Genomic DNA, 20,476 nt, shown 5'->3' on the forward strand with positions numbered 1-20,476 from the left:
ATGTCAGCACTGTATTTTCCGAGCAAGAAACTATTTCTTCATAAATGTTCACTGAAAGACATGGCAAATGGTGGGGAGGTGAGAATTACAGTAATAGTAAGAGAGTATCCAAACAAGATTATTTCTTTTTCTCCATATGTAAGAACGTTCCTAGACACAGAGCCATTTGGTACAGGTTATTGTGCTTGCTGCAGGCTGTTTGAGATCCAATATTGTGAACAGTATAGGCTCTTTATTATTGTTATAGGCATTCTAATAATTGATTGGCCTGAAAGCACAAAACCAATAGTTATTCTTGGCAATGGTACGTTGCTTACATTGGTCAGACATTTGCTATTCCAGCAGCTCTTCTGTTAGAAAAAAAATAAGGACCCGCTTACATGTGCACATTCTCTTTGATCTATTATTTGCAATCCTTCCTTCACAACTTACCTACACTTACTGCAATTGCTGCTGAATGTTTCAAAAAACTCCATGAAACTCTACAAGAGATGAAAAACTGAAAGGTTTTTTTGGTCTCAAAAGCTTACCTTTGGTACCGTGTTGTTAGAAATTAAGACACAATGGCACTATGTTTTTATCCTAGCTGTGTTGTGGATGAGATGGACTTCTCAACAATGGAACTGGATGAAGCACTCAGGAAATTTCAGGCTCATATCCGTGTTCAAGGAGAAGCCCAGAAAGTAGAACGGCTCATTGAAGCTTTTAGGTATGATGCTGTAATAAATTACTCAGTCACCAGAAACCTGCTGTTGTCTAACTGTCAGGCTGGAGAACTGGGGAAGTTGAGTATATCTCAGTTACTTCCCTGCTTTTTTGCAGTGTCCTTGTCAGCTACATACAGTTTCAAATATGGTGTGTCTTTCGTGGTGGTTTTGCTAATACGAAATAGGAAGTTTTAGTTGCTGCTGGTGTTCATGTATGTCATTTGTATTAATATAGCAAGGTTTTTCAATTAAAAGTTCTTTTTGGCATCAGTTGAAAAGATATTCAAGGACTTCTGAATGTCTCTAACAATGGATGCAATCCTTTATATGAGTGAAATTACAAGGCCATTTACATTTTAGAGTATATATGCTCTCAACTTTTCATAAAGAATTTCAAAAATAGTGGAATAAAGAACATTAACTTAATACTAACACAAGCATAATTTGCCCAGGGCAAAATGAGATGTAAGTCATTATATGGTGGTAAGCTAAAGTCAATGCTGGTTCTTACCTGGTGTTAGCGGGTGCTACTTATGGAGAAAAGTGGAAGACTGACATTGTAGCTCAGAATCCATACTAACTGAAGTTACAGTGGTAGTACAAAACAAAAGCCTTCCACGTTTTAGGACTGGCTTATGAAAATGTGTAGATGGAAAGCTAAATATATATATGGAATGCAAATAATGGCTTGCTCAGCCTCTGGAATGGAGCAGTTGGTTTATTTTGTGGAATTAGAATAGTAATTTATAGCTGTGACAGAGTCCCCTTTTTGCTTTTTTACAGCCAACGATACTGTATCTGCAATCCCGGTGTTGTGAGACAATTTAGAAATCCTGATACCATCTTCATTCTAGCTTTTGCCATCATACTGTTGAACACAGATATGTACAGCCCCAATGTGAAACCAGAACGCAAAATGAAGCTAGAAGATTTTGTCAAGAATCTAAGGGGTAAGCAAACACTTAACGATGGAGGTCATGAACGCTTTTCCCTGTGACTGTCATTGGAGGGCCACTGTGTATATTCTGGGAAAAAGGTAAAATACGGGGCACTTGTTTCTGATTTCACCTGACTTAAAACTACTGTCATTTTTACAGGCTTTAGTTATTTCTGGAATAGTGAAAACAGGATTAAATATATGATATTTTGTCATTTTTATCTTGTTTTTCTTGAATGGATGTACTGCTAGGACCTTTTGTTCCCATGTATATGTATATATTATGGAACAGAAATTGCCATGATGAGAATTTATGCAAATAAACTAAAGATTTAAATTCTTGGGGGGGGGGGAAGTCTGAATTCCAAAATCTTCCTGAAAGGTACATGGTAAATAGTACAGAAATTTCATTTAGTTTTCTTCATTGGTATATTTTCTGATCAAGAAACTCTTTGCCAGGCTACAGCACACCTAAGCTTGCAATTAGATTGCCAAAAAAATACAGATAATTTTTCAAATCTGTATCTTGGACCTTTCTATCCTGGTTATTTCTGGTGAAGAACAACAGATTTTTATGAAGTATTGGCTCAGCCAGTGCTCAGCTGTGCCTAAAAGGCAATAGTCACTGTAGAGCTGAGGAGGAAGGTCGTGGATGAGGAGGTAATACCTCCTGTTGTTCCAGGGTATTTGAGGAAGAATGATTGAGACAGCACTTACCTTTTATCTCAGAAGGGTACTCAGATGTTAGAGAAGTAAAATGAGGCTGAAGCCCCCATCCTGTTTTTTTTCTTTACAATAGTTTGTGCCCATAGGCAGAAAGAAGCTTTTACTGAGGTTCCATTACTATGTGTTTGTGCAAAGACCAGGAAAATTGCCTGCTCAGCCACTGCGACCCTCCTCCTCCTCCCCCTGCCTTTAAGCACAGAATAAGCACAACTTAGTGCACAGTCTCTCTTCTTTTGGCTACAATGGATGTAGGAGCACAGTAGCAGAACAGGCCCACTATTGCAGGCACTAGCAAGTACTGATGTACTGTTTAACAACCATTTTTTCAGTGGTATCTAAAAGTGGGCTGAATGGCAGAAAGACATAATCACGTTGCTTAATATATAAAAATATATTGGTGCATCTCAGATGCATGGCGGTTTGGATTCATGTGTGCATGTGGTACTTTTATTTTAGTACTAGTAAAAACAAAATACCTGTGGTGTTCTGGAATTTCAGACCTTGAAAATGAGAGTCTTGTTTGGTGATTTTATTCTTTTAGATTTATATAAGACATCAACGAACGTTCTATGCTTAGCAGAAGTTTTAGCTTAGCAAAATATAAGTCGGTGTTGAGATCTTATCATAAAGTCCACAAAGATTAAAAAAGGAATGATTTCCATCACTTAGCGTAATACTACAGTTATATTAAATACAGTACATTCTCTCTGAGCTGCAGCCTGACTGCCAGCAATTTCTATAGCAGGTGTTTTTGTGACAGGCTACCTTGCCTGTAACTTTAAATGACTGGATCGCAAAGGATGGTCTGTGGAAGACTTGCTGGTGTGGAACAGAACAGAGGCAGTTTTGCTTCCTTCTGGTTGCAAAGAAACAGTATTTTATCACAGTATTTTTTAAGCAAACAGTTGTTCCACTGGGTGACAAAATATTCTATTTTGGCTGCTGAATGGGAGATAAGAGTTTATTGCTTTAAAACCTGTTTAACAACTAGACATGCATCTGGTCCCCAGGAAATCCAGCTTTAAGTCACTTATGGAAATTGGACTCCTTCCACTGCTATTAAAAATTCAGGAGCAAGCATTCAAGGCACTGTGGCATTTTTTAGAATACTGAGATACCAATGATAATCATGCAGTGTTAAAGAATAATGCTACTAGGCTATTTTGTTGATTTGTTTTTCCAGAGTAAATTAATTGGGTTTGAAATCATTCAGGAAATATTGGTTAAATTAATTTTAGTGGATGTTCATAAGGTTCTCGTGTAGGAAATTATTTCATGAACAGTGTTGAGTAGTTTTGGGACAAAGGCAAAATGGAATGGTTGATCTGCTTCCTCCCAGTAGTATATTCCTAGGAGAAGGTCATATGGAGATTTTAGTATCTAAAGGGTTATTGAGCTCATTTTAACTCATTTAAGCTTTCATACCAAGCAGAGGAAGCTTGAAAGAAGAAAAAAAAAGAAAGAAAAAAAAATTACATAGGAAATTAGTCTTTTTATGGCTTTGTTTTAGATTAGAGTTTTAAAACAAAAAACCAAATCTGTATAATATCCATCAATGTCTTGGCATATTAGGGGAGGCAAACTTGGACAAAAATCAGTGCTTCAGTAATAAGTAACGTAACTTCTGGTGCTTTGGTAAGGTAGGCACAAGGACAGCATAGGACGTTAGTTGACAAAGTACTGGCAGCTATAGAACAAAACAGCATAAACAAGTACATCAGCATTCTTAGGCAGCATCGATGTTACTGTTAGCAGAGGAAACAAAGGTTGCCCATGTTTTTATCCTGTCCTTGCCGAGAAGCCTGGATTGCTGAGAAATAATAGTGTTTGTTAGATCATTCTACTGATATAGACTGATAATAGAAACTGTTGCCTTCTGCAGGTGTGGATGATGGTGAGGATATCCCACGAGAAATGCTGATTGGGATTTATGAGCGAATCCGCAAACGGGAACTGAAAACGAATGAGGACCATGTATCCCAAGTCCAGAAGGTTGAAAAACTCATAGTAGGAAAGAAACCGGTAAGTTTACTTTGCACTGCCTATCAGTTCCTAAGGAGATATAGGACAATGCACAGTACAGAACGATGCAGAAGTGTGTTGCTTAGAAGTATAAATTGATTGATAAATGGCAAAAGGCAGAAACTGTCAAAATAATAATTTGCTGTGAGATTGGTTTTAATTTTTGAGTATTCATGGTGCAGATACATTTTGTTGTTGCAGTCCAATATTCATGATGATGTTAATAGTCTTAAAATCTTCTCTATGTGAAGCTTTAAAATTCTGAAATTACACTGAAATATCTGCATTTTAGGAAGTTCTCGTGTTGTTTTGAGGTAATTGAAGTGTTTTGGTAAATTGATGTAGAGAATCACATTCCAACATTTACATTATCAGTTATGGCTCCATAATTTAGAAGAGTAATAGAAAACTTCTGTTCATGTCAGTGTCTTTCTCAGCTTTGCAACTAGCTCTATGAACTGGTTTTTTTGTAAGGGGAGATCGTGTTGTTTTGTCTCAGAATTTATCTGAAAATCCAGTCCCAGGGTTTCTGATGTTGTGTTTGAGCATCTGAAAATACCTCATGCTTTGTTGTGGGAAAAATACTGAAATACTTTGCTAAATAAATTAATCTTCAAAGCATCTGTTGGAAAAGGAGAGAAAAAATAAAGACCACAGCATTTTCCCCTTTGTTTTAGGAGCTGAGTGCACACAGGTAGTAAGACCAGTATTTTACATGCTAGCAATGATACCTAGTGTGGAGAGGGACAATGGATACTCCTAGTGTCATCTTCTGAAAATCTTCATGTTAGTAATCGCAAAGGGAGCCCAGAACTAAGCCAAAAAAAGACTAGATTTGCTTGGTTTTGAAGTTCTACATTTTTTATCAGCTCTGGGGAACTTTGCTGCAGCAGGGACTGACAAGTTGGGGGATTTTTTATTAAGATAAAGAGCATGGATCTCAAGATTCTCCCTTTTCTCAGACAAGCCTCAACATGGCGTGGGGGGGGAAGGGAATGAGGGACCACCCCAAAAAAAAAAAAAATAAAATCTAATTTACTTCTGTTTCCAAGTAAAGAAATCTAGAGGAGATCTCTTGGAAGAAGCAGGAGAGAGAAAGCAGAATTTCCTTAATAACAGCTTTTATATATTTTTGAGGAGAAGGGAAATAAATATTCTGAAGTCAGTATTTGACAGTCACTTATGCTTTCATATGAAAGTTATTTTCCATAATTGTTTGGGGATTTGGGTTTATATATAGGATTCTGTGGGAGATGGGTTTTTTCATGGTTTTTCACTCAGGCATGTGGCAAATCAAATCCTAAAACTAATCCTGACCTTGTAAATTAAATGGGATTAAGAAAACAATGTCCTCCGTGGAGTCCTAGGTTCAAGGATTCTTCTGTTGCAAGACTTTTTAACTGTGTGAAAGAAAATTTAGGAAAAAGTCAACAGTCCTTATTGATAGAAATATTTGTTTTTACTTTATAGGCATTTAGTCATAGTAAGACCATGACGTATTTACTTGCTATGATACAGTACTGTGTTTCTCTGAAGTTTAACGAACTTGTATATGTCTTTCTACTGTAGATTGGATCTCTGCATCATGGACTTGGTTGTGTAGGTATTTTTCTCATACTCCTTCAAAATGTATAGTCATTTTAACTGGCAGTGATTTCTTAAACTAGCAATAATGAATTCTGTTACATTTTAACTTTTTTAAAAATTGGGCTTCTTTCAAGCAAAATTTTCCTATTGTTATAGTAATAACTCTCAAAGTATAAAGATTTTCTTAAAAATACACTTCCCAGAGACTGCTTAATTTATTGCCGAGACTTTTTTTAGACCTTTTTTTTTTTTTAGTACACTTTTTATGCATTTCAAATGCTGTTATCACTGTAGAAATTAGACAGCCAGTAAAGAATAAACAAGTAAAATTACAGTTGCATCTCACCTTTCCATTTGGGCCGTGGTGTGTTTATTCTTTCTGGTCCATTTCAGTATCAAATGACACTCCAGAAAGATATTGCCAGTTAATTTAACAGTTCTCTTCTGCAAGGTGGATGAACATAGAAAATATTGATTCCAGATTTAAGTTATAGGCATATTTAATAATAATACTAAACCTATTCTTCTGTTGCAGTGTTTGGCTGACTTTAATTTCATGGTAATGTTGTTGCTAGTAGTTTTGAACAAACCAACCACCCCATAGCAGAGGAGTGCATGTAGCGCTCTGAAATCTGATTACCTTATACAAATTTGATCCTAATTTTTTTTTTTTTCTCAATTATAATGACACTGTGCATTAGCAGCTTCACTCAGGACAATCCAGAGAAGGAATTTTAAACTTTCATTCATTTTTTCAGTCTCCTGTTTCTTGCTTTTTTTGTGTAAACAATTAAAATCATGCAAAGCTATCTTCATATTCCTAAGTTAAATACCTGCCATTGTTTCATGGATGCATGTCTAGCAGTACCACTGGATTGTAAAAGCAAACTGAAAGATGTGACCTTCATAAAATATGGTGGAAGGGAATGTTACTGGATCCATCTATTGCTATCAGTGAAAGTATTGTCTATAGTTAAATTTCAGTGTCACTGTGTATAGGCTCAGTGACTACCCTTGGGTTTTGTTACATTGCAGTAGCAAATCCCCGCCATGGGCTGGGGAAACTACGTCTGGAGGTAGGAGAGAATGACAACACGCAACATTTACTCCTGCCACTTTTCACTGAGAACCCGTATAAGCTGTTCAGTTGACAGAATAGCCTAAAAATAGAAAACATTGATTTCTCCAGCATTCTTCACCTCACTGGCTCCTTTAGAACATGTCAGATCTTTTCTCAAATACCTTCTCTTTGCAAGTTCAGAGAGGGTAATTAAGTTAATGCCATAGATAAATTAAACCCCATTAGCATTTTACTTTTTATTAGTATAGTTATCATTGGATTTCAGGGAAAGACTGGAATCTCACCAAATGACTTGATAACCAACCAGCAACAAAGGCAAATACTGAATCCTAAACTCTTTTTTTCCCCTCTTCGCCCCAGCCCCTCCCTGCTCATATAGAGGAAGGAGAAGCATTAACATACTTCGACTGTTTTTCTTTGCCTAGTAAATCTTGTAATTTCCACGCAGAATCAGGAATTATAAAGAAATAAAAGATATAAATGAATACATATCTAGTTACCAAAGAATATGCTCTACTTCAAATTTTTTAAAGTTTAAAGGGTTTATTTTAATATTGTTGACAAGGTATCATCATTCAGATTTGAAAGCAGATATTTCAAATAAGAAAATGGAAAATGATTCTTGCCAGCATGAGAAAATACGCCAGACTGAAAATGCATTTACTTTTCCCTGATGTCACCATTTCCCTGCTATGGGGGAATGAACAAATTGTATTAACTCAGTGGCTGACAAAAAGTAATCTACAACATCAGTCTTTTCACCTCACAAAAGCTGAAGTTGCTTTGCATCCTTTCTTCTTAATAAAGATATGTAAAAATGCTCAGGAAAGCAAACATCCTTTGCTTTGAGCTCCCACTTGCTTAATCTTAAGTTCTTTCAAGGTTTTATTGTTTCACAAATTCTATCCCCAGTAAAACTTTTCATTGGCATCCATACACAGGAATGCAAGCTGTTAGAGAATTTATATCAGAACTATGATGACGTTCCAATGTTATGCAGATTTGTGGCATATACATATTTATTTTTCTGTTGTTTGTTCTTTGATGAAAAAGTCCAATAGGCTTAGAGGTAAAAAATATTTGAAGTACTCAAAAAAAGACTCTGGGTATGAAAGATGTTCATTCTTGGCTAAATATTGCTATATTAACTGTGAACTTTTGTATTATCATAGGTTCTCTCTCTACCCCACCGGAGGCTTGTTTGCTACTGTAGGCTGTTTGAAGTCCCAGATCCAAATAAGCCTCAGAAGCTTGGATTACACCAGCGAGAAATATTTTTATTTAATGATCTTCTTGTGGTATGTATTTTCAGGTGGTTAGACTTCTGTGGAGGTATTTCTATCTTCATGAAATCAGTGGCAATTAAGTGCACGAGCATTCCTAAAAATAAGTATCTATTATCTTTTACTCTGTACTCCAACAATCTTGGGATGATTAAGATTGAAATTTTCTTAATTTTATTCATTATATATAATGTTTTTCAAAACTGAAACCTTTTACTGATTACTACACTCTATTGTAAGAAAGTACTTTGATGTAATAGTTTTTACTGGAAAGAACAAAAATTCGCTCCAGGTTACCCATTTCCCTAATGGGTAAACGGAGATGTTCTTTATTCTGTGAATAACAAATTCAAGTTACTTGTGGAAAAACAAAATTACATGCTACTTTGTATTCCCCAGGTGTTCTATGAACCAAATATGTTTATTCATTGAAATAGGAATAGGATATGTTGAAATAGATTTTTACAGTTGACTTTACTATTTAGTGTGCATTTAACTTGAACCAGTCTTTTGAAAAACAGACATACCAAAACAGTGACAGCTTGGAATTATGTGGTTGATTTACTCTTAAAAATAGGAAAATTTGTTGCACTCTATTTGGAATGTATTTGGCTGTTACCAAAGGACTAAGAACTAAACTAAGTATTTCATGTTTTGTTACAAAAAAGGCATACTTCCGGTGCACAACTTCATGGTGTTTTAATTTTTACTTACCTTCAGACCTTACAACCAGGAAGTAAATTTAATAAAAAATAATCTTTTTGATAATGAGAATAACCTCTTAGTTGTAAATGTGAGCTTGTGTGTAAAGTGATGAAACATTGTTGTCTTCAGGTTGCAAGTTTTCTGTTGTTTGTTATTACTTACTCAGATGTCAGTAGTTTTTATCACACTGTTTTGGGACTAATATAGACCAAATTTGTCAGTTCTAGTAAAATACCATCATCAGAAATTAAAATTAGAAAGAGCTAGTGAAAATAAACCTCTGGGCTATAAAGGGTGGTGGCATTCACACTTTAGGAAACCCCCAAAATTAATGGTATGGAGCAGTATGTTACTTACGTTGTAGCAAAAAGTAGAAATCTCAGAGCTTTTATTGCGATAGGTGCTGTAAAGATCATAGGGGAAACAGGGCATCTTACTGTGTAAGGCAGTATTTGGAGGTGCTTAGAATTGAAGCAGGTTTGGAAGGTCACAGCACATGAGAATAAGGGCTAAGAATTAAACTTCTGTGGAGCATCCTGCCTGTAGTCAGCTTGTAAGAAAAAAGTGTGAAGTGTGGTAGCAGCTGCGTTTTTTAAAAAATGATAATTTAAAAATATTTACATTTTTGCTGGCATGTAGAGTGCACAATAAGGGTGCACTTGTGGTGTGTTTTTTTTTCTTTCTGAAATTTTAAGTAGGATTCTGGAGAAATAGAGAGCACAAAAGCTTTGTATCTGGATAAAATATTAAACCTTCTTGCTAAGATATACCAATGCTTCAAAGCTAGCTTCAGTAGTAGTAGATTAAACACCTCAGTTGCATTTTTTTATTTTTTTTTTTAAAAAAAAAAAAGGAAAAAATTGCAAGTTCATGTTTTCTGGCAGATTATAGCTTTCTTTGGCATAAAATGTTTTCTCATATGCTAGTTCTTAAGAACAATAATTTTCCACAAACACTGTGTGGTGAAAGGGATATTTCACTTTGTTTATTTGATAACTTTCAGGTGACCAAGATTTTTCAAAAGAAGAAGAACTCAGTTACATACAGTTTTCGACAGTCATTTTCCCTCTATGGAATGCAAGTTCTTCTTTTTGAGAACCAGTGTAAGTCTCTCCTCTCTTTTTAGATGACCATCATATTTATAAATAAAACAAAATTTTAAAATGTGTGAATGAAAGAGGTGAACAGGATTTGATTCTGAATATAGGAATAAAGTTGCTCTGAATTTAACTTAGCCCTAAAGTTTAACACAAGATGGTATCAGCATAAGAAACAGCAAGGCTGCTATTAAGATTTTTTTGGTTGTATTCAGAAGCCAAATCTAGCCAAATGTGTTGTTTGTGAATACTTGTAAAGAATAAAATGTTTGTAAAGAAGCAAATACATTTGTTGCAGAGTCAATGGTACGGTTAGCTGGAAATGTATAAATGATAATAAATAATGACTATTACGATATGTGTAAATCAAAGCGTTAGCATTATTTAGTTTATTTTTCTGATATATATATTAACTTAGTGCCTAGGTAATGTATACTCTTCAAATATAAATACAAAGTAGAGTCTAGATTAAAGTTTGTATTTTCTGAAACCTTTTTTTTTTGTCAGTCATAATCTGCATCAATCCGATATACTTTTTATCTGTAATGCTTGTCAACCTTAGTCTCAGCAGACAAAAACACAACAAAAAGCAAATAGTTTGCTAATGGCCTGATTTTAAGCCCAGACACATCATAATAACGTAGCAGAGCACAGTTGGTTGTAGGGTACACAGGGATACAGTCTATTTGAGCTGACCTCATGGTTTGTAAACCAAACCTTGCCCTTAGTGATAAACTGGATACAGTGCAGTGTGACAGTCAGTAGTTTCTGTGCTTTTCTATTGTGGAAGGCTCTTGTTTTTTCTTGTTCTTGAGAACCTGCTCCAGTGCTCATGTCACTCAAAAGAAGTTGCTGTTATTGAGTCAAAAGCATCTGGAGATTTCAAAGGGGAAGATTTTGTAGAGCTTACAGCAGTGATGTAGCCTGTAGATTATTTATATGCAAACATATTTATTCTCTCTCTTGTGCACACATTGTATGATGTAAAATTCATTTTTAGAGAGGAAGGCCAAATGTTTATATCTTGGATTCTACTAAAAATAGAATATATAATTCCTTGATGTCAAGTAAATAAATTAAAAATCTTGTAAGCATGCTGAGTAGAAGCACTTTATTCAAGTAAACTTAAAGATACCTATAGTGAAACTAGGAGTGAAGAGTTGGATTCCTTCCAGTGAACTGGAGGCATTTTAACTGAGACACTTTAGTAGACGCAGATGAGCTCCAGATGCAGCGTCTTCCAGCTGGGAAAGAAAGGTTATTCTTCCCCTCTGGTTTGTAAAATGCATATTTTTGGTTTCCCCTGTCCCCAGCCAGCTTTGGATTGTTTTGGCTGAGCTATCGTGCCATTCAGTAAATCTGTCTGTCGCAGCTGTCAGAATCAGCTGATTTCAAGTGAGTAAAATTTGGTCTCACTAAAGCAGAAGCAACAAAAATGGTTTTGGCTACTCACCAGCAGCCAAAGAGCATCAACCATGGTTGCCCTGGATGATAGAAGAATTGACTTCTAATGGCAGAAGTCAATGACATCAAGGGGTGGATAAGCTCCAAAAGGGAGAATAATGTCGTATATCTCTAGTAAATAAATAGGCCATAAGGGAAGTATATTTTAGATTTTCAGTCAAAATCACTGAGAAAATAGAAAGGGCAAGCAAATAACTTCAGAGAGAGTGTATATGAAACCAATAAATACTTATGTGTTTCCTGATACTTAATCAGTACAATGTAGAGGAGTATCTCTGATAATAAAACACTTCTGCTTGTTTATTATTTGGAACTCCATTCTTTGCTCGTATGTGAAGGTAGCCCATGTGACTTTAGGGTTACCAAGTTTCCTTGTTCAGTTCCATAACTATTTCCCCCCCCCTTCCCAAGCGGTGCACTTTCTAGAGCTGTTTGCCACTTCCCCAGTCTCAGTGCTCAGAGCACCTGTGGCGGTGTACCCTGCTCTCCACCAGTTTGCTGGCCTCGCGCCAGCTGCCTCTGCGCCGTCGGCCATGTGGCCGTATTCTGAAGGACAGCGGCTGGAGGCGGCTGTCTGATTTGATTGAAGGTAGATGCCATTGTCGTGTGGTCAGCAGAAGCAGGTCAGCTATACATTACTGCTGTGCCAGATGTTGATATCAGACCCCAGCAGAAGCCCCGGGCGCTTGCCCCCTCCTTCCCTCTCTGTGCCCTTTGAGGCTTGTGGTAGCCCACCTGAGCAAATGCCAGGATATAAATGAGATCGCTCCCCACCCCACCCCCCAGGAACGGTACATGGACTTGCTTCACTTTTAGTTGCGACTCTTGATTTGGAAGTTAAGATACCCTTTTAAAGAAGCGTAGCATTTGCGTTTGTTTCTCAGTATTTTAAGTCTTTTTGAAACCAAATGGCTTTGAGGGAAGAGACTATCTTGCATCATCTGCTGGTTCTGCAGGGAATGAGTTTTTTAGTACGTGGGAGCACTTGAAGTTCAGATTGAATACTTAAGTAAATATTTGAGACCTTTAGCAAACCAATAAGGTCAGGCAGTTGAGTGAAAGAAAACATTGTGAATTAGAATGCACGTTTTGAGTTTTCCTGTTTTCTGACACCCTGTTTCTACAGGTCTCTGCTTTGAGCAAAGGCTGGTTCTGTGTTCTGCGGCAGAACATACCTTCATTATAAGCTTTCTTTCTGTAAATGACCCTTCTGTCTCAACCAGGAGATGTTTTTCACTAGCTGTTATAATTAGCATTTTCAGATGTGCAGCTAGAAAAGAGGCAAAGACAGTTTGCTGAAAAATCTGCCTTTTATTGTGAAGAAGTCCATAGTGTGGGCCAAAAGGGGTGGGGGAGCAAGCCCACTCCTTTTATTTCTTCAGTATGTAATTTCACAGATAATTTTAACATCTCTTTTTTAAAGAAGGGAAAGTAGGATGTCCCCACAACTGAATAGGAAATACTAAAAGCTGTACATATGCTAGTGTGTTTGTCTTCCTGCAAACATAAAGTTGAAAGTGCAAGACATTTGCTAGTATTTGAGAGGCATTACAGTAGTCTTTATTCAGCATGGTCACAATTGAGTAAGGTAGGTAATGGCATCCATTCCATGAAACAAAAGTTATCGCCTTAATTTTTGTTTTTTATTCCCTGTGATTTTTCTGTTACATTGTACATGATACCTTAAGGGTAACAGCTGCATAAATACTATCTTTCACTATTTATTTGGTATCTCGACAGTTAAGCAGTTCAAATGTATTTTAGGGATTTCATTCTAATTCTGTGCCTTTAGACTTCTATTTCTCTTAGTCCCTTATATGGTAATATTAGTAAAAAGCCTTCAGGGTTTTTTTTGTTTTCTTTTGTTTTATAAAAAGAAAAGTAATCGGAATAATCAGAGCTTAGTTTTTCTTGACTCTTTCTTCTAGATTATCCCAATGGTATTCGGCTCACATCAGCTGTTCCAGGAGCAGATATCAAAGTTCTAATAAATTTTAATGCACCAAATCCTCAGGACAGGAAGAAGTTTACAGATGATTTGAGGGAGTCAATTGCAGAGGTTCAAGAAATGGAAAAGCACAGAATAGAGTGTAAGTACAAAGGTACATATAATAGAGCATTTTCAAGCTAATCAAAATAAGAAAATATTGAATATATGTATAGAATTAGAACTCTTTAAAAGTTAAAAAGTAATGTGGGTGTTTTTTTCCATGGCTTTGAATTCTAGAAAGAATTAAAAACTAATGATATCTTAAGCCCCCATCAGAGTTCACTGACTATTAATTTACTGCAGCATAGCTGCAGTGGCTATTTAGCCTGGGCAAACTGCAAATAGCAATGGACAGAGGAGAGATGGATTTGTAATTTGTAGTATAAATTACAGTAAGAATTTTAGGGATAATTTACATCACTCTGAAATTCTCAGGGATGGCCTTTCAAATAAGTTTTTAACTGAATTTTTCATCATTTCCATGTTGATATTCCTGTATTCTCTCAATTAAATAGCTGTAACACAAATTGATATATTTTGCTGGAAATTACATGAGTTGTCTAAATGTGGAAGTTTATCTTGTTTTTTTCAAAAGAGGAATAGCCTTTCATCCAGTGTGGTGTAATATAAAGCTGTTAGTACAGGAGTGAAGTTCCTCTCTGGCATGTAACAGTGCCAAAACGAACTCTTATCTATTAGTCACAGTAATAGGTGATCACATCCAGAAATTGTGATGTTACAGTGTCCTTCATTATAGTCAGTAAAAATGACTTGCAAAATTATTCTCTTTCTCTCAGCTGAGCTAGAAAAACAGAAGGGTGTGGTGCGTCCAAGCATGTCTCAGTGCTCCAGCCTGAAAAAAGATTCTGGCAATGGGACGCTGAACAGAGCTTGCCTGGATGACAGCTATGCCACTGGGGAGGGGCTGAAAAGAAGCGCCCTGAGCAGCTCCCTGAGAGACCTCTCTGAAGCAGGTAAGCGCCGCCCGTGTTTCCTTGCTCCGACTAGTGCATGCAAAGATGCGTGAAGGATGTGTATAAAGCCCAACTCACAGTGGGCTTCCAGAACTAGTAATACTGAAACTTCAAACATTTTAAATAGCTCTTCTTTCATAGTTCGTGTTTAATTTCTGTTTGTTTTTTACCCTTGTTCTATTAAGCGACCAATATTTGAAAGCATTTAAACCGTTGTAGATTGCTATATATACTTTTCAAGGAGAGTGAAGACAGAGGAAAAATTGTAAGTGTTTTGTAAAAAAAAAAAAAAAAAAAAAAAAAAAAGGCTTCCTTGTGCTAGGAGTAACCCACTTAGTTTTCCTTTCTTTTTTTGTTCCCCTTTGCTTCTTCCCCTTCACACAATACGCTTAGAAAGAAAAGAAGCTGGTCTGTGTGTAATGACCGCTTTCTGTGTATATTGTGCTCAGATGTACCTGTGTTACCACCTTGATGAATGAAATTGAGTGAAGCCCTACTACATTCTGTCTAGAGCTATGCGATTCAGATACAGTGTGTCCCTGATGGTCTTCTCTTATTTTGTAACTCAAGATATAGTCCCAATTCCTGCAGAAGAGGTTGTTGTGAAATACTGCTGCCAATATAATAAAAGAAGCCCTAGTGGACAAGAATACTGATGCCCCACAAAACCACTGATGTGTCTTAAGATTTATTAACTGATCAATACAGCTAAAGACTGGAAAGCAGTGGTGGTGTGAAATTTTTTTTTTACCCAAAGAAAAGCCAGGGGAAGCTTGGTATGTTTTTGTTTTATGGTTTGCCTCGGTAATACATAACTGGCATACCTCAGTAATACAGGCTACCGTGGGTAGTAACCATGTCTTTCAGTGTTAAATGTGATTCCTGTCATTTACAAGAAGTCAAATCTGAACACCATGCCCCCCATTCAGAAAGTACTTCTGGGGATAGTAACGACTTTATTTTTATTTATATAGTCTGTGTTACATTCTCCGATGTGTTCTTTTAATTACAGTGATGATTTACAGTATAGTCATAATTTCAATACTATGTATCTTTAGAGTAAACACTACTTATCTTTTTTTTTAAAAAAATAAAGAAGAGATTTTAGCTATGCTGCAATAAAAATTGTTGTAAACTGAAATTATAGCCTGTTTTTTGTGGGTATATGTATGGGCATACAAGTATGTAGAGAGTGAGCTCCTTCAATTTTTCTATTCTCTGTTTAGGCTTTCATACTCATATGTCCATTTGCTTTCATTAAAAAGACGTAGAACCCTGATCCAAAATCAGGCTGAAGTTGAATATTGGTGCTTGATTGGCTTCAATGGATTTTAGATCAAGCCACTAGTCTTCACCACCGTTATACCTCAGATTTGAGGATACTTCTGTCATCCTTTTTTGTTGTTTTGTTTTTACTTCATTAGAATGAGAACTACCATATTGTTGAATATGTGAGTTCAGTGGGTATCTGACCCATAAATGTGATTTCTGATTATTTTTTTTATCACATGGGTATTTTTCATCCCTGTCTTTCAAACATTTCCATGTACTTACATTCACGTTACGAGTTTTATGCAATAAACAAGTATTTGTAATCACAAAAACATTTCACGTTTCAACAAGGCATGCCTACAATGGGCATGCTTATTAATGAAAAGAACTTTTTTTCCATAATAAAAAATGGAAATCACAGACTGGAGGGTTTATCAATGAGTTTGTTAAACCCAACTAAACTTAATTTTAACTTTAAATAGTTGAGAATTATGGAGAGCTTCTGTTTGGTCTTGTGCAGTGCAACTGGCTTGCGAAATTACTTATCTGTTATATTGTTATTTGGTGTAGTAATTTTAATGAGATTTTACATGTGTTTTCTGCCTTTTCTCAGTGAATAGCTTGCATGTGAGGCTGACTTTTTTTTTTTTTTTATATGGGAGAGATGATCCATAGACAAACAAAGAAATCCTTTGTTAGCAAGATACTGCATCCCAGTGATTACACCATATTAAATTGCTTCTGTAAAAGAGTACTGAGCTAGTTTGCTTCAGTTCTTTTTGTGGATAAAACACAGGATCAACAAGGAGAAGGAACAAGAGTAGTAGGGCTACGTGTGAATGTGCGTCTTTCTGTAGGAAAAGGCATGATGAAGTGAATTTGTAGAGTTCCCTTCTACATTTTAACAGAAATAAATCTAATAAACATGAGAAAATTGCCTGGTTGTATATTTATGCAGCAAGGCAAATAATTGTCCAATAAACATTGCAAAAACAAATTGAAAAAATTTAAATATTTATTCAGTGAAGGGGAGATCTGATTGAACAGCCTTTTGGCTGCATGTATATATGACAAAACTATTTAAGAAAACAGTCCATTACTCTCTACCAGATACCACAGTAGTAAGTGGTGGCTGTGGAAAGTGACTTTAAATTTCTGTCTTGAAAACGTGTGATGATTCATAAGCTGCTAGAGTTAATGAATGTTGATACCTTGAATGATTCTGACTCCTAAGCTGTAAACCGTAAGGAAAGTCAAGATCTCTGTCAGAAACAATGTCAGGAATCATTTCCTGATGGTGGTTCTTGCATGCATTTGCCGCAGTAGCTTAAATCCTTATTGCAAAAAGGGTGTGCATGAGGGTCTCTTGATTTTAAAGGTAGTATTGTTCATTGCGGATTGCCAGTTCTTACCATGGAATAAAAAGCAGAATGTGGCAACCAGCTGTTCCAAGATGTGAATATGTCAAAAGTATTTAGTGCTTTATTTTTCTAAAAAGAAACATACATAATTTATTACACTTTCTTGAGTTACATAGTCAAGGAAGAACTGATTTTATTTGTCCCAGACTTTTGAAATTCTTAATTTACATAAAAATATTAGGAGACACACAAATTTTAATGCAGGTAAAGCTGAGTTTTATGGGTTCCAATAGAATTTTGGACATTACACCACTTCAGATGCAATTACAGGATCAGCAGGTTTACAGCAAGGTGTGAAGTCCCATCATGGCCATTAGTATGTAGGAAGGATGATTTGGCCCGTAAAGCAGAGCATTGAGGATTAGACGGGTTGTGTTTCTAATTCTCTCTTTCTCACAGGTTTCTTGACTGATTTTAGGCTAGTCAGTCTGAATTCCAGTGACTTTGAGTTGCTGTAGGGACCCAGTGTTTTCACATTGACTTTACGGTGGAGAGCACCCGTGGAAATCAAGCTTTATTTCCCCCATCCCTAACTGTAAGGTGGAAATAATATTTACACACTGTGCTGGTTTAACAATTGTAATTTTATGGTTTGCCCTGATAACACACAACTGGCATACCCTTGTAATATTGGAATCTGCACAGAAGTGCAGAATGGTATAATGGTTACTATTAATATAAGTTGTGCTCGCAATCTCCTGAGCTATCTCAAAACAACTACAGGCCAGTAGGGACTCTTAAAAATACCACCACCAACAACAACAAAAAGAAACCCAAAACAAAAACACAAAGTAGTTCCAGAATTAAAACAATTCTATTTGTATATTGCATATAGTCTGTCATCAGGCAGGGTTACTCAGTTATTTTTTCCCTCCTTCTTCATGGATTTTCCTGCACTATATAGGACAGAGGATACTAGCAGTCATTTTATTAGAAGAGCTTTCCAAGTAGGGAGAGATTTTTCCTGTCTGTTCCCTTGTCACTATTGTTATATTTCCTATTCTTCAGTGGAATAGCAACAGTCAGTAATGGGCATGACAGAATTTACTGGGTTTTAAAAATAAAACAGATCCATATGAATCAAGTCTTTTGTGATACGCACACATTAATACCAAGCCATTTTACAGCTACACCCTGCACTGTATATAAACACCTTTGTATCAATGTTTCTGTCTTATGGAAGAGACATTGTTTGTTTTTCGAGTGAATGAGTTCACAAGGCAAGGTGTGGTTATGCTGTATTCATCTCCTGCGGTTTAATCAGTATTTTGAGAATAGTCTGTTTTAAGAACCCAGGACGCTATTTTCACAGTCAGTGTGTGATCTTAAGACTGAACCTGTTTCACCCAGAGAAGATGAAAATTTGAAGGTTACGAAGAGTCTTTTCACCCTGGAAAATGGTGTCTCTAAATTAATGATCAGAGCATATTTTTTAGACAATTTTGATCAAGTCAGCTGGGGTAGTACCTGTAAGCTCGGTAGCCAGATGGTTACAGAATCTGCTGCTGCTGGGAATATCAATTTCACAGCCTTTGGAGGCTAGTATAACAACTCATTGTTATTAGAGCTGCTGCATCAGTTTGCTTTACCAAAACCTTAATTTAGAACTTTTTGCCAAACTTTTTTCCCCAAGACATACAAAGCCAGATCATAATACATTGTTTAAATATCAGTGTATCTCACTGGCATAGAACAGAGTTACAGGGTACAGTGAGAAACATTGACATTTGCTGTAATGATCTGCACATCTGAGAGATCAATTTCTGCAAGTTAGAATGGATTTTTATTAATGAAACTCTGAGTTTTCTTGCAGAATGTTTAAGTTCGTAAAAATACTTTAATCAGTATTTCTACTATAAATTTGAAATATTCTTAGTCCCATATGATGCGTGTACATTTATGGGATGTGTTATACATACATAAGTTAAAGGTATTTCTTACAAAGAATATTCATATCTAACAGCAATGAGTTGTTGGAATGAATCAGAAAAGTTTAAATTAACTGAAATTTAATTCTATAAAAATAAATTGTAAACCACTCTAAGAAACATCCTTAAAAATTTCAGGTAGATCACTGGTATATTAAACAAAACTAGTCTTCAGATTTGATGAATACCACCTTGCTTTATAGCACAGCTGTTAATTATTATGAGAGTACAGAGTTATGCTTATGTACAATTCTAATTGAGAGTCACCATTTTCTTGAAATGTATTTGAACACTGCAGTGCTAGGGAAACGTTTTTGAGATGGGATGCCACCTTGAAGACCAGAGAACAATCTTGTATAAACACACATTGGCAGGGGGAACTCTCAAGAGGATTTACTTTATAGTTTCATATCACACTGTAGGCCAATACAGAATTGGATACAATTTGTTTTTAAGAAAATAAGCAAAGTGCTCTGTATAGTGATAGTGCCTATCTGAGGGAAATTATAGGCATTTTCAGTAGGATTTTTCTGTTTGTTCTCGGCTTTGCTAGTACTACTTTGCCCTGAAGTTATTCTAAGCAAAAATCCATCTGTCTCTTTCTGTCTGTATATACTGTGTATATACTGTGTTCATGGTTATTTTATTAGACACCCGCCATATGCAAAAGGCATTAGATTTTCCTGTTTTCCTTCATTTTTGGCCACATTTAATGGCTTGTGGCAGCTGTCAATCTTATTTGCAATATTGACTGCTAAGTTACGAGATGATGTCTCTGTGTTTTTGTATCAGCAAGCAAGAGTGATTTGGGTGTTAATCAGTACTAATCCCATAGCAGAGCAGAAAAAAATCAAACCCTGACTAAAAGTAAATATAAGAGATTATCACAACCAGTTTTCCTTGGGGGGGTTCGTAAGACAGTACAATTACAGTTTTGATGAGGCTAAAACTGCAGCAAGAGATGAAGCACCAGGCTTTTGACAAAGAGCCTATCCAGGGGAGTCATTCAAAATTCTAACAACTTTAGTAAGTCAAACAAAACACCTTGACCATACATGCCTTCCCCTCAATTTAATGTTAGTGTAGAGGGGGTTGTACCAGGGAGCAACTCTCAGTGATGAGAAGAGAGTGGGAAATGTTACAGCAGTCTAAAGAGAATTGTAGCTTCTCTGAAGAGAACTTGTGTTACAGGGCAGCATCCCATGACCAGCCAGGTCAACATTATGCTTCTGGATCTAATAGGTGGTATTTTCAGGTCACACTGATCTTATAAGACTTATGG

General features: G+C 36.2%; 1 protein-coding gene across 11 annotated transcripts in view; it reads left to right on the top strand.

Moving 5' to 3' along the window:
* The window catches only part of IQSEC1 (IQ motif and Sec7 domain ArfGEF 1), a 348,442-nt gene that overhangs the window by 320,545 nt on the left and 7,421 nt on the right, over positions 1-20,476 (top strand). For 8 of the 11 annotated variants that reach the window (XM_056336363.1, XM_056336366.1, XM_056336367.1 and 5 more), the window contains 8 exons: positions 587-709; positions 1,491-1,657; positions 4,253-4,392; positions 5,962-5,991; positions 8,233-8,358; positions 10,052-10,151; positions 13,538-13,711; positions 14,397-14,573. In XM_056336363.1, coding sequence (XP_056192338.1) covers positions 587-709; positions 1,491-1,657; positions 4,253-4,392; positions 5,962-5,991; positions 8,233-8,358; positions 10,052-10,151; positions 13,538-13,711; positions 14,397-14,573 — 1,037 coding nt within the window. Of the gene's footprint in view, positions 1-586; positions 710-1,490; positions 1,658-4,252; positions 4,393-5,961; positions 5,992-8,232; positions 8,359-10,051; positions 10,152-13,537; positions 13,712-14,396; positions 14,574-15,022; positions 18,039-20,476 lie in introns of those variants that run through there. The other 3 variants (XM_056336364.1, XM_056336370.1, XM_056336372.1) reach the window with 2 other exon arrangements.

Source organism: Falco biarmicus, chromosome 4, assembly GCF_023638135.1.
Source record: "Falco biarmicus isolate bFalBia1 chromosome 4, bFalBia1.pri, whole genome shotgun sequence".
Classification (NCBI taxonomy): Eukaryota; Metazoa; Chordata; class Aves; order Falconiformes; family Falconidae; genus Falco; species Falco biarmicus.